The 14,110-nt window shown below is 46.3% G+C and overlaps 1 protein-coding gene across 3 annotated transcripts in view; it reads left to right on the forward strand.

Annotated features, from left to right (window-relative positions):
- The first annotated feature begins 745 nt into the window (after positions 1 to 745).
- AXIN1 (axin 1) overlaps positions 746 to 14,110 on the forward strand; it is a 71,007-nt gene continuing 57,642 nt past the window's right edge. For all 3 annotated transcript variants that reach the window (XR_015183875.1, XM_086472986.1, XM_086472987.1), the window contains exon 1: positions 746 to 1,708. Coding sequence is in view for 2 of the 3 variants with exons in the window: in XM_086472986.1 (XP_086329112.1) it covers positions 831 to 1,708 (878 nt within the window). In the remaining variant the exon portion in view is untranslated. The remainder of the gene's footprint in view (positions 1,709 to 14,110) is intronic.

Below are 14,110 nucleotides of genomic sequence, written 5' to 3' on the forward strand. Positions count from 1 at the left end.
GTGCTAACATGCCCATCTGAAGCAAGAATGCACTCCAGATGCCCAAAATATTGGGGTCAACGATGCATCTGGATTCCCCTAGAGCTAGACAAGGCAACACAGCGTATTTCTGAAATGCAGAGATTTGTGAGGAATGTGGCGCTGGTATGTCACTCGAGTGTACGAAAGCCACCTGTGTTTGATTAAGGTGCAGTCTCGCTTTCAGGACTAACTGGATATTCTTTCGAAATATTTTTCACAAGCCTTAAATTCCTGTTTGGGGATGAGAATTTCCTAGATCGGTAGCTGGATAAAAACATGCTGCCTTAGTGTGACCTGGTACATGTGCTGTCCGGGTAGGCTGTGCAGAGCAGTTAATGGCAGTGCAGAAGATGGCATGTGTCCTGTGGCACTGCATGGTACCTGAGCGTAGATCTCTTGGATGGCGGGACTGCCGGATCCTAGGGTCCTGTAAAACCACCGGTATTGGCAAACTGGCCGCTGTTTTAGCGTAGCACCAGCTGTATTAGTGATGCCAAATGCTGGATGTAAAGTTTTGGGATAGTCTGTAACTGTCATTTTTAGAGGGTGCCTGATTTGAGCCCGGTTCTTTGCTCTCTGAAGTTGCTGAGAGCTTTGCCATTGATTCTGCTGAAAAAGAGGTGTACAGTAATGATGCAGAGCAAAATCAGTAGTTTGTAATCTTAGAGTGTTTATTTACACTGATACTCACTTATTTTTTTCTCATCTGTTTCAGCCGAACAAACTTGTTCACCTTGGAGCTACAAATACTGGTGATTTGAGATTTGAGCTCATCCTCCACTGTTCCTGCACAAGCAAGGACCAGAAAAATGAATATCCAGGGGAAAGGCTTCCCCTTGGACCTCGGAGGAAGCTTCACTGAAGATGCTCCGAGGCCACCTGTGCCTGGTGAGGAGGGGGAACTCGTGTCCACAGATCCAAGGCCAGTTAGCCACGGTTTCTACTCCGGTAAAAGCGATGTGGTTAGAAATGAGATGTCCACAGCAACACCGAGGCGTTCCGATTTGGATTTGGGGTACGAGCCCGAGGGGAGTGCTTCGCCAACTCCACCCTACCTGAAGTGGGCCGAGTCCCTGCACTCCTTGCTGGATGATCAAGATGGTATCAACCTCTTCAGGACTTTCCTGAAACAGGAGGACTGTGCGGATCTGCTGGACTTTTGGTTTGCCTGCAGCGGCTTCAGGAAGCTGGAGCCGTGCGTGTCTAACGAGGAAAAAAGACTCAAGCTGGCAAAAGCCATTTACAAAAAATACATCCTCGACAACAACGGCATTGTGTCCCGGCAGATCAAACCAGCCACAAAAAGCTTCATCAAAGACTGCGTCATGAAACTGCAGATTGACCCCGACATGTTTGACCAGGCCCAAACGGAGATTCAGTGCATGATAGAAGACAATACCTACCCTTTGTTCCTTAAGTCGGATATTTATTTGGAATACACAAGGACAGGTGGGGAAAGTCCAAAAATTTATAGTGATCCGAGCTCAGGGTCTGGGACAGGTAAAGGGCTACCTGGTTATCTGCCGACTCTGAACGAGGACGAGGAGTGGAAGTGTGACCAAGAGGCCGAGCCCGAGGCCAGCAGGGACTCGGCGCCTTCCAGCAGGCTCACGCAGAAGCTGCTTCTGGAAACGGCCACCCAGCGTGCTGCCTCGGCTCGGCGCTACAGCGAGGGGAGGGAGTTCAGGTAGGTGAGCGCCGGGGCAGCGTCGCTTCTGCGGGCTGCCTCTGGGCAGCGGATCGGGGAGCCGCCATGGGCACGAGGGTGATGAGAAGCCTTGGAGGACCTTGGGCGGTGGGGAGCGTCTGCATCAGTATGGGATGGCGTTGTGTGGGTGCTTTGGTGGAGCGCAGAGCTTTATTTGAAAGTAGTTGCAGGTTATTGTAAGGGTGTCTTTGGCCATTCCTGTCTGATTGCCCCGAATCATCCCTGCAGCATGTTCCTCACCTGGGGAAACCGCTGCTGGTCATGGTCTGGTGGAGGCAGGTGGGGCTTGGTGGGCAGTGCAGAGCCACGGGCAGTCTTCGTGCACGCGCGGGCAGTTGAGCGAGCTGTGGTTTCAGGTTGGCCATAGCCTGCACCAGCAGGTCAGTGTTCAGCTACTCTAACACAGGCAAGTGCAGCTTTGTGTAAATGCACCAGGAAATTGTTGTGATGAGCCACAACTAGAAGCTGCAGGAAGCTTGCAGGAGATACCCTCACCTCGGTAATGTTTATATGAGTGAAATGGGGTTCACAGTGCTCCCTGATAATGGTACTGCTTTGCACATGAGATTCCTGGCACTGAATTCTAGCAGTATCAAAGTCAGAATCGCTGAATCCAGTTAAAACCATTCCCCGCTGCAGCTTTTCCCTTTGTCAAAGTAATTGCTGTTTTTTTTAACTGGAGGAGTTGCACAGTTTTGCAGCCTGTTTTTTTTTCTGGGTCCCCCACCCACTTCCAGCCAACATGGATTTTGAAACTTGCTGAGAGCTCAGTTAAAATTCCAGACAATTAACTTAGCAGGGAGCTCTCTGGGATCAATAAGCGTGTGTGTGTCTAACCCTTGCTGAATCAACAGAACCCGGCCAGAACACATTCCTACTTTTCTTTTTTAAAATAAAATCTCCTTGTTTTAAGACCTGCTTAGACTAAAATCTGACGCTTTGTGAAGATTACGAAATGAAGTAGCTGAACTGTCCTCTTCAAAGCCGCCTGCCTTGTGAAAAGCATTTCTGTGTTTAATCTCCGTCGGCCACCCCTTTAGGCTGGCAGCTGGAAACGCATCCCGCCCCGTCCAAGGTCTCGGCGCCTTTCAGCTGGTGAAATGTTTTCGGTTTGATTCTTGTTTTCTTATAGATTTTGAGGAGGGGATGTTGCATGTGAAACTCTTGAGGGGGGCGGGGGGGAAAGGAAGAATTCATGCGGACTCCCACTGTTTTTAATCAGGAGTCAGAAAAAAAATATCCCAGGGTCTTGGGACTTTCCCATGGAGTTCATAAAAACCTTGAATGTTTCTTGAAGTGCATTTTCACTGAGCGGTCAGGTACCCACCATAAGTGAAGGATTAGAAACGTCTACGATTTAAGTGTCTTTTTATTTAAGCGGTAATGGCTTTAAGATTGAAAATAACTTATTTGAGGTTCAGCTGTGTCTGGTTTTCTTACTAGAGCAGGTAGCAAAAACCTTCATGCAACATGATGCTTCTCAGCTCCAGCTTCAGAAAAAAATGCACTTTACCCGTTATCTGAATGTGTCTGTGCCAGATTTTAAAATGGTTTAAGAAACGTGCTGCGAGTTAGAAGCGTTTTGGAGTAGAGTTCCTTGGTCTTGGGCATTTTCGTCCCAGATTGGAACAACATGAAATAAATCTTTACCTGGGGGATAGAGGCCAGAAGAAATGCGTTGCTATTAATTTGTAGCGTCCAGCAGCCTGTCATTGTGGCTACTGACGCTCTGTTGACCTGTGGGGTAGGGAGGCACAGAAATGTTTACCATTCTCACCAGAGCAGGAGTCATTTCTCAGCCTGGAGTAACTGAAGATAAGTGAATTATTTTATTTTCAAAATGTTGGCATGTCAGCTCTGGTAGTGTGTCCAGAGCATTGCCATGAAAGATGCTGCTGAACTGCGTAATCTGCATTTTTTATTCTAAAAAACCTGCTGAAATACTAATTTATGAGGTGATTGGTCCTTTTTGTGCAAGACCTTGTGGTTGAATGAACTTACTTCCCAGATGTTGTATAGCAATAGCTGTCTTGAATAAGCTGATTTTTAAGCTGTAGCATCTTTATCCTGCAGACTCTTTTGTTCGTTTCCTTTCGCACCTGAGTATCTGTGCTGGAAGCTGGTGGAGCTGCTTGCAGCAGGAAGTGATAGCCGAGTGCAGCATTTGAAAGGCTGAGTCGCAATTTCTTGTGAAAATTTCCACCAATGTTTGTTGGTTTGTTGGGTTTTTTTTGCATACGTGTGGAAGAATTTCTCATTTCTGTTCTTGAGGGAATGTTGAAATAAGCTGGTTTGCATTATGTCTGAGGGCCCGTTTAATCTTCCCAAGATTGAACTTCCATTCTGTGACTTCCATGGAAACCCTAAATAAAGAGGAATCTGAGCAAATGCAATGAAAGTATTTCTCTGTTAGCAAATCAGCATCTTGAATCAGCTCCAAATTTTTTTGCAGGAGAAAGTTCATAAATCTCAGTGCGGTAGCTCTGCTTTTGAGAGCGCAGACGTAAAAAAATTCCTCAAACGGCAGAAGACAACCCGTTATTAGCACTGGACATTTTGAAGGTGTGCAAATGTGCATGCTTATTTGAGAATATCCTGAAGCCAAAAGCATCGCCGTTACCCACTGTGTTTTTGTATGTGTAGGAAAAGGCCAATAGTCATTATAGTTAGGCTCCTGCAAATTAATTGGACATTGGTTATGGATCAGTGAACTTCAAAGAGGGTAACCCCCGAAGATCTCGGGCATTAACTCGCAGCTTCCGAAAGTGACACTAACATGGTTGTGAGGGCGGCTAAATCGTTCATTAACCTTCTTCTGACACGCCGGGATGGCGTTCCTTGGATCCGAAGAGCAGAAATTAAACCTGTGCCTGAGAACTGCCCTGCAGCCTGGTTTTCGAGCACTCCAGGAAAACGTACATGTCTTTAAAAAGTTGGAAATTTGGTGTTTGGCGGCGAAAGGTCATGATCGTGTCTCTTATCAGGGTGAGTTTCTTCTGCTGTCTCTTGAGCTCTGTGTCAGAAGGGGCTCCCCTCCCACTCCCAAAACATTGGAGAGCAGTGCTCGCCGCCGTTGCCTTTGCTTTCCTCCTGTGGTGGGAAGTGAGAAGAGCATATGATGTTACCTGTGAGCAGCTCTGCCTTCATCTCTTCTGAAAGCCAAGCAAACTGGGAGGTTTGGTTTAGTTCTGCCAATTGTTTTTGGGTTTGACCCTAGTCATGAAGCACACAACGTGTTAAAAAGGAAACCTGGATGATGGTGATGAGAGGACACATGGTGATCTCCCATTGCTGGATATTGAGGAGTGTTGTGTTGGAGCTGCTAGGCACAGATGGAGAAATTTCTCAATGGGGACTTTGATGCACATAAGGGTTTGGTTTTTTAAAGGAAGCTGGCTACGTGATCCAAGCTTTAATTTCCACAGTGCTGAGCTGACTAAGCTCATGGTGTTTCACAAGTGTTGGTGGTTCAAATGAAGAGGATGGGTGATGTGATTCTCCACCAGGGCTGGCAGAAATCACCAGGAGAGTCCTTCTGCTTGTGCCCACGTCCTGGCAGCCTCTGTGGACACGTGTGAGGGCAGCTCTCCCCGGAACATACAGCCAGCGTGTCTTCATAACAGGGTATGCAGAGAAAGCAAGTGGAGAAAAGCTGAAGGAGTTTGAGAGGGATGTGACAGCCTCTGGTCTGAGATGATGCAATCACAAACTGTAACATAGAGAGGAATGGTGTAGGCTGGTTCGGGGAAGATGCAGGATCTCTCCATTGCTTAGGCAGCATAAACGGTTCAGCGGTCAGAAGCTGGGCCTGCATCAGGAAGAAGCTGAAATTTAGCTGGCAGACCTAATTTTGAGGTTTGCTGCTTCGTTCATAATTAAATATTAAATTGCAGGCTTCTGACTCAAGACTGTGTGGTGAAGGAATTGATATTAATGGTACTGAATGGGTGGAAAACTGGCGATGCGAAATCACAAATGCTGATGCAGGAGCAGTCTGTGTTTAGAAAGCTTAAGGCATGTGTTACCGTCTTACTGATGCTTCTTTTAACTGAAGATGCATCTTGGAGTTAGGCTATTTGAGCTGCATCAGAGCTTGTTTGCTGGAAAAAAGCAGCTGCTGAATGTTATACCCATACGTAAAGGCAGAAAGAAAAGTTTTGGACACTAAGCTTGAAGTAAAATTGCTGGGCCCGTAACGTCACTTGTAATCAATACAACCCTATTTGCAGTCTGTATAGAGCAGTGTCTATTTCCAATGTTAAAGAAAATAAGTTATAGAAGAATAGTTTTGGTTCTGCATTGTTCTAGAGAGAAGTTGGTGAGTCTAACAGGGAGGTGGGGTCTGATGCTAATAGCCCTAAGTGGTAATTTAGTGACTGGAGCACTGTAAGATATACAAGACAAAGACTGATGGTGTTTTTGCACAGAAGTTACGCCAGCTTTTTTAAATACATTGTTAAGCTGATGAAACTTCTGCATGGAAATGCTTACATTAACAGTGTGAAGTATTTATACTGGCGGTTGCCAAGTTTTAAAATGGATTTTATTTGAAGAAGAATACCTTTTGTGCCCATAGCTTTGCCTCTACACAAATCAAGATGAAGAAGTGGTGTATTTCTTGTTTGGTTATGGATCAGTGCTTTGGCTTCTTTTTAAAAACAGGTAGTTAAGCTTTTAGCACTCTCTTTTGATAAATGAATAGCATTTTCTCCCTTCCTCCAGCAAACAACTACCTTATTTTGTTGTGATTGAGTTTTATTTGGGTTACAGAATCTTTTCTCTTAAAAGAACTAAAGGGAGTCATATCCCCCTCTTTTTGGTGATGAGGAGGTTCAGGTTGGACATGGTGGGGGAAAAAGAAGTCATCATGAGGAGTGTGGTGCAGCCTAGGAACAGGTCATCAGAGGGGAGGGGATCTCCATCCTTGGAGGGCTTCATGGCAAGGTTAGACAGAGCTATGGCCCATCTGGTCCAGTGTTGGTCATGGTCCTGTTTTGTTGTGCACTTAGAACGATGGCACAAACCGTGAAATACTATGTTTTGAGAACCAGGTTGTAAGTCAGGCTGGTTTGGATTCTTCCTGGTTTCGGAAAGAATTGGGTGCTAAAAGGCTGAATGGGAGCTGAACCGATCCCAGGATGCTGAGAAGCGCACCCAGGAGGTGGGCCACAGGGGGGGTACACCTTGGTTTTGATCTGCCATTCAACTTGGCTTTATGTTTTAAGAGTTTCTTTGTTGTTGCTATAATGGACTAATCCCTTGAATAATTAGTTACCATTGGACATTTTTAAAATGACTGCCTCTTGGATGTTTTCCTTTAATAGTCTGTTAGATACTGGATTTATTAACTATTGAGACAGACTGTGAAATCCTGTTACACCAGGATTTCTTGGTGGAAAAGGGACTGAGAAGGGTGTGAAGATGCCTGGGGAACACACGCTGGCCTTGTGTTAGGGTAGAGCTGTTGACTTCCCCACCTTCCCAAGCGGCTCCCAAAGTCCTCCCTGCCCACTGGACTGGGTCGCTGGCTGCCAGAGCATGTTGTGGTCATGGGTCATCCCTAGGTTTGGGGCTTCGGAAGGTGATCCAAGAAATTACAGCACTGTGGCTGCACGATGCAAGTCATCATGCAGTCATCACGCATTTAAAGTAAGTCGTGGACCTAATTTTGTTAGAATCGTTGGAAAAATGTGGTTTCAGAAGTGGCTGTATGTGTAGTGCAGAAAATTGCTGTGTTTAAAAAAAAATGCAGAATGGAGGTGCTGATATCCTAAATCAGTTCCTGGAAATATCATTGGATTATTAGGCTCATCCTTAAATCCATTAAGCAAATTACAGTTAATCAGTCAAATAAAAGAAGAAAGATCTTTTGCGAGGCCCTGTCTTTTGAGCCATATGTAGAAGCTGTAGTAATATTTTAATTTTCCGTCTGTCAGTGAATGTGTTCAATCGCTTCACTTTCTTGTGTGGAGGATTTGAAATTAGAAACTGAGGTTAATTATCTGCATTAAATGAAATATTTAAGACCACAAAAGCAAAAACCTTCATGATTTGGTATGGTCTGTTAAGCTAGGCAGGCTGTTTCAGAAGGAGAGGGGTTATTTTTCCCCAGTTTTGTTCCAATTGAAGGGTTTTAGTCACAGTAATTGAAATGATTAAAAAGTCAAATTGCTGGCGAATATAATTCTGAGCATCTTTGTGAAAAGATTTGACACTTGGTTGAGGGCAGGGGCTTGCTTTGCCTGGCCTTGCCGGGCAGCGTGGAGCAGCCAGTGTTGTGCTGTCCCAACGTGGGTGAGACAGGTTGACTTGGTGCCTTGCTATCGACCTCTTCCATGGCAAAGGAATGTCACAGCTCTGCTGCTAGGTTAGTGGAGGTGATTTGGAAGTGGAACAATACTGGAGGAGAGCTACGCTTTTGAGCGTATCAGATATAAAACAGGTCCCACACCATCCATCCTAATGCCAGTAATTAGCTAATTGCTGCCTCCTTCACTTGGAAGTGCAGCTTTGGACTCTACAAAGAAGATGACACTCTTGGAAATACACCATCCCACAGCAGTTTTGGGGATGATTGTTGGTTAAAAGGCTCATGTGTTTTCCCACCACTGCAGTATGCACATGGCTCAGGTGTGAGCTGCTGTGGGGGCTGCAGCACCCGTCTCTGCTCACTGGGGGCAAAGCTACCCCTTCGCTGGTGCAGCCCTGAATACCTGGCTCCAGGCAGGGTCTGGCTCTTCTGGAGACACGCATCTTCACGTTCCCTTCCACCGTGTGCCAGAGCAAGCTGCTTTGCCTGAAGTCACGCTCAGAAATTAAATTGTAGCAGGTCACGCTTGCGTGTGAAAGCAAAACCATCATTACTTACAGCCCTGGTCTGAGTTCTTCGCTGTTGTAAGGCAGTGATGAATTTAAGTAGAACCGTTGCAGTTTTAAGTCAGATTATCCAAACTATAAAACCCACGTGGAAATTGGATTTTACCTTTGAAGACTCCAGAATACACTGTTATGGTAAGACCTGGAGTTTTTTGATCCTGTGGCCCTCAAGATACAACCTGTCCCTAAAGTACCAGCTTTTAGAAGGTCTTTAGCTGATCTGAATAGCTAATATATGAATAGCTTTCATCTATCCTGATGACGAACAGTGGAGGGAGGGAGGGAAAACTACAGCTAGAGGAAAAAACCTCTTTGAATTACCCTAGTGAAACCTACTGGTTAGCACCAGGACCTTCTGTTAGTCTGTGGCCCTACCTCCAGAGCTAAAGACCAGAAACTGCTGGGTTTTATTCTTCTTTCGGCCCTCTGAACCCCCACCCCCATTCCCTGTCCTGTTGTAAACCAGAGAGTCTGAGTCCTCTCCCTCTCTTCATTTTCATTTTCCTTTTATTCTGGTGGTTTAGTTTTTTGTCCTTTGTCTCCAGCATGTGCTCAGAGAAATGCTGGTGCTGGAAAGAGAAGAGCAATAGGCATAGAGAGGTGAGGTTGCCTTTTTTCCAGCAGATCATGTTTAGGGTGGGTTAGCTTTGCTGGAAAACCATGCCTTTAGTGTTCAACAGATTTACCCTTTTCAGTCATCGATTTTTGTCTTTTTCTTGGCTGGCAATCAGCATTTCAGACTGGGTGAGATTTATCTGGAAGAGGGGTTCCTTGTTCTGCCATTGCTGCCAGCCTGGTCCAGGCGATTGCTCTGGGACCTCCAGGCAGCACATGTATTCACATGGGATCAATCGTTTGGTGGCTGAGGACCTCTCCAAGCTTTCACAAGCAAAGTAGGAATCAGAGCCAAGTTGCAGGAGAGTTCCTGGGAATTACAGGTAGGATCCAGGGAGAAAGGTGTGGGGACTCTGTATCCAGCTGTAGCTACTGGGTTTGATTAACTTTGTCCTGGCTCTGCTCCGCGGAAGTAAGAGCTGTAAAGCCATTTGGCACCAGACATGCAAATGAGAGCTGGGATGAAGCGACTGTTACCCTTAAGGATTCCCAAAGAGGAATCAACAAATAGAAATTATTCTATTAGCAGGGGCAAAGTTCACAGGTTAACCGTCATGTCAAATCAATGAAATACAGCCTTGATCTCCTGCACAAGGGCTTTGTTGTGTATAAATAAGAGTGCCCGAGCAGACAGCAAATTCTTGCACTGTAACATTTGCAGCGTGCTGAAGAAAGGGAAGCTCTGTACGGATTGCAGCATGAAATGCCTTCTTTGGCCATCGGCTTCATTCCTGCTTCAAAAGATTGTAAAACATGACCTTGGAACCTTCTTGCTCTCCTTATGGCCCTACCCAGATTGGATTTCTATAGGGCATGTATTTTTTTATTTTTTTAATAAAACGTTGGGGTCTTTAGCTGAGAAGCCTTGTCTTTGTACTTTTAATTCAGTCCATGTGACTGTCATAACATTTATTTCTTAGGAAATGAAAAATGTTCCTTCTTGAGTAAAGCCACAGAAGAAAGCTGTTGGGTATGCTGGCAACCTCAGGTGTGTGCAGTGTGTGTCTTCTGCTGATCTGCTAGCGCTGGACAAAGACCGTCACCCCAAGTCCTTTGTTGCTCTGTCCATGGCTCTGCCAGGAAACGAAACAGCAGAAGTATTTATATTTAATGTGTCTTTGAACATCTGCGCGTTCAGGGAAATTTTGTTCCCTCTCTTGGGAAAAGCTACTTTGAAAATGGTCACTTGACCCTCTTTTCTTCAAGATGGGCCAGTGCTGGCAAAAATAGTTGAGCTTGAAATGGGATGGAAATGGGCAGCGAAGGATGTGTGGATGTGTCACTGCAGTGTAGGATTTGTCACGTTGTAAAACAGCACTGCGGTTTTCCCCTCCAGATATATGCAGTGAAGTTTGTGACCCAGGGGTGATTTGAGTGCTCCCGGACGGGAAATTAGCCCAACTGGAGGCATTTGAGAAGGCAGAGCATCCTGCAGTCCCTGAGCAGCGGTTTTGGGTCTTCCCCAGAAGAGGCTGGAGGAGCCTGCTAAATCTAATCCATAAACCTTCCTCCTCCTGAAGAGAGGAAGCTTTTCAAATGGGATGGGAAAAATTTTCCTTTGGTAATCCTGGAGATAACAGGTCACGCAGCTTCACCCAATGATTCTTGCACAATAACTTGTGGTCAGGCTGAAGCGTCTATTTTAGAAAGGCAACCAAGTGATGGGAGGTCATGCAGCATTTTTGTTATCTCTTCCTGTGGTTAGTTACTCTCACTGTTCCCAGTGTGTTCCTTACTGCTCGCTTCATTTTTTTCCAGCTTCAGTTTCTAGCTGCTGGGTTTTGGTGTGTCTTTGCTCACTTTAGAGGCTCCAAATGCCTTTGCATGTTTGAAAAAAACCCCTACTGAATGGGTGTGAATGTTCTCCTCAAGTGGCAGCAGCTTTGTTATGGAAGGCTCTTTGGTTTTATTAGACTTTTCAACCCTCCGGTCGACTGTTAAACAAGCCGTAGCTTGTCATGGTTGACAAACCTTCGCTCTGGTCTCAGACCTAACCTACCAGTTTAAAAGGCAGTATTCTTTTGTGTGCAGGTTTCTGGGTGGGGACCATCAGGCTTCTAAGGGAAATTAACTTGCGGCCTCTCTTTTCCCCTCCCACCTCAAATAAATTAAGTTTTTTGTTAACTGTTCTGTCACTTCCAAAGGCCAAAAGGAAATGTCAGCCTATGCTTTGGGTTTTCTGCTACCTGAGGTAATCTGCTACACACTAAGAGTGCAAGTAGGTGGGAATATGTAATTCTGTTAAAAACAAAACAGCTGCACGATCAGTCAGCAGATGAAGATAAAATGTAGAAAGTTTTTTCAAATGATTCATCCATAATTATTTAAAAACATATTGAATTTATTCTTAAGCTTTGGAGGAGAATTCTTGCAAGGCTGGCGTTTGCCATCCGTGATGTTTATACACCTGACTAAATGCCTGTCTCAGCAGTTTGTCGGTGTTGAGTGCTCCAGATCTAAATCCCTTCAAAGGTAAACCCAGCACACCTTTGTCTCTGCTGACCTTCCCGTCTCCAGCATTTTTGCTGGTGAGGTGGAACCAGTTGTAGCAGTGGCTGGCACTAGGACAGGCAGGGTGCTGAGCCTCACACCATTGTAATAACTGTTTCATGCAGATTCGCTCTCTGTAGGTTTAGGTGGCAAAGGCTGTAGCAGCTGGAAGCCACAAATACGTTGATGGGACTGGTGGAAAGGTGGTTGGGGAGCAGCTTTGTGTGCCGACAGCCAAGCTGTGGCCTCTGTCTGCTCTCCTCTTTTTCCATCCCTCCAGCAGCATCTCTTGTATGGATTGTAGAGGTCCGGGGAAGAAGGGAGGGAAGTTCCTTTGGATGGTTCCCCATGGATGCAGCAGGCTGGCCACACTTGATTTTAGGGGTGTTGGAAGGTACAGGGCTTTTCCTCATAGCGTGTCATAGCAGGTGCTGGTGTTTTCTGCCCAATTGGGCAAAACTCAGTATTTTCATTTTCAACCCTGCGGTATTCAGGAGTAGGCAGCCTGCTCTGAGAGAGGGGCATTTTTCACGTGCTTCTCTCTGTGATTGCCAAGAAGTTGGAAATGTGCTACACTGAGCTGGCTGAAAATTGTTTGGGTTGTTGTTGTTTTTGTGCTAACATAGCACCTTCCCAACTCCCCAGCACAGATAAGCATCCGCGCAGGGCAGGGCTCTGGCCCACGTGGCTGGGAGGGCAGCCGGCACTGCAGTGGGTGTCACTGCCGAGCGACCAACGCCTTGCAGTTTCGTCAGGTTCAGGGTGCGTTTTTCCTCCAGCGAGAGGCACGACACGGACGCCTGCTGCAGCCTGCACTGCCTTTCACTTTGCTCCGCTGCAGCAGAGCAGGGAGAGGAGGGGAAGGATCTCCAAGACTGACATCTCAAGTCGCTTCTCTGATCCAGACATTCGCAGGGTGCCCTCGGTCCCTGGGACCGTTCACCAGTCAAGCTCCACTGCTTCATCTCGCTGCTTGGCTGGAAGAGATGAGCAAATTTGAGGAAGGCAGAAGCTCCGATGCTTGTTCTAGCCTCAGTCCTGCTGAGCCCTGCTGCCTGCAGCTGCAGCTTCAGTCAAGAGTTCAAGGAGGCTTTTCTCATCCAGCAGCAGCCTTGGCAGAAAAGTCAGCTGGCCCCATGTTCATCTGTTTTCCTTTCTTCATGCAGCACTGGAGCTCCTCTCCTTGAGAGCTGACTATCCCTTGCAGATATCATTGACTTGGGCACACTCAGTCTGGGAGAGGAGGCTTGTTGGAGCTGTAGCGAGCGAGCTGGTGGCCCACTGATTTTATAGTGAAGGTGCTGGCCTTGCAGGCCTCCAGTTCCTGCCCACAGCTCTTCCACATGCTCAGAAGGGTAGATGCATCATACAGCTCGTGAGATTTGCCTCCCCGGTGGTAGGATGCACTTGAGAGGCAGCAGTTGCTTGGACTCAGCGAGGTCATCTGGGTTTCTGTCCCTGATGGTGACTCCCTCCCTGAGTCAGCTCTGCATGGATTGCTGTCATTCACAGCTCGTGTAGGTTCTTCTGTCTGGAGCCATCAACCACATTGCCAGCAGTCAAGCTACAAGCAACCCTTTTTCTTTGTTAATTGCCGCCTGTGGCTTGGCACTAGCAATGTCAGAAACCCTCCCAGGTAGCCCATCTTGGGCTGTGGACTTGGGTGTAGTGTGTTGCCTCAGGTGGTACAGAGTAGTGTAATCCTCTCACTTCCCAGCTTTGGAAATTATCCTGGAAGCCTGAGCTGAAGAAAGAGGGTGGGACTAGAGCCAAACCTCTCGTTCCAGATGGGACAGTAGTGGCAGGAACACCTATTGTCCACAAAGGTGTTGCCAAGCCACAGAAAGCAATTAGCAGGGAAGAAAAATGTGCTTCCTTTAAAATCTGAATTTTAAAAATCGTTTTTCTTTTTCAATTGAATGTACACACATGGGTATGCCAAGTAGGCAAAATCAGAATTGTAAGAGCAAGCATCTGAAATTAACTAATTCGTGTAGTTAGCAACTTAATAAAACAGGCAGTTTTGTCAAACAGGATTATATTCAGTCCTGAGCGATAGCTGAGTGTGAGCAGGATTTATAACATCGGGTTACTCTGCCTTTGGCACAGAGGACAAGTAAAGCAGTCCTGGAGCATGGCAGAGAGGTCTCTTTCTAACCATATTGTTACCAATGCAGTTGTGGTGGAGATAGAGTTTGAAAATAAATTTTTCCTCCTTTTTAGGGTCACGTGTTAGTGCGGCAGATCTAAACTCGGTGTTAAACAGTCAACCCCTTCGGGCCTTAAAAAGGTTTTCACGATCTCTCCCTTTCATACAGGGAGGACTGCACCAAGTCCCCCTCCCCAGCTGATGCTGTAGCCATGGTTTTTATTTGTGCTAGGCTGCTGGATTTCACGCTT

This window comes from Leptosomus discolor, chromosome 14 (genome assembly GCF_034619465.1).
Source record: "Leptosomus discolor isolate bLepDis1 chromosome 14, bLepDis1.hap2, whole genome shotgun sequence".
Taxonomy (NCBI): domain Eukaryota; kingdom Metazoa; phylum Chordata; class Aves; order Leptosomiformes; family Leptosomidae; genus Leptosomus; species Leptosomus discolor.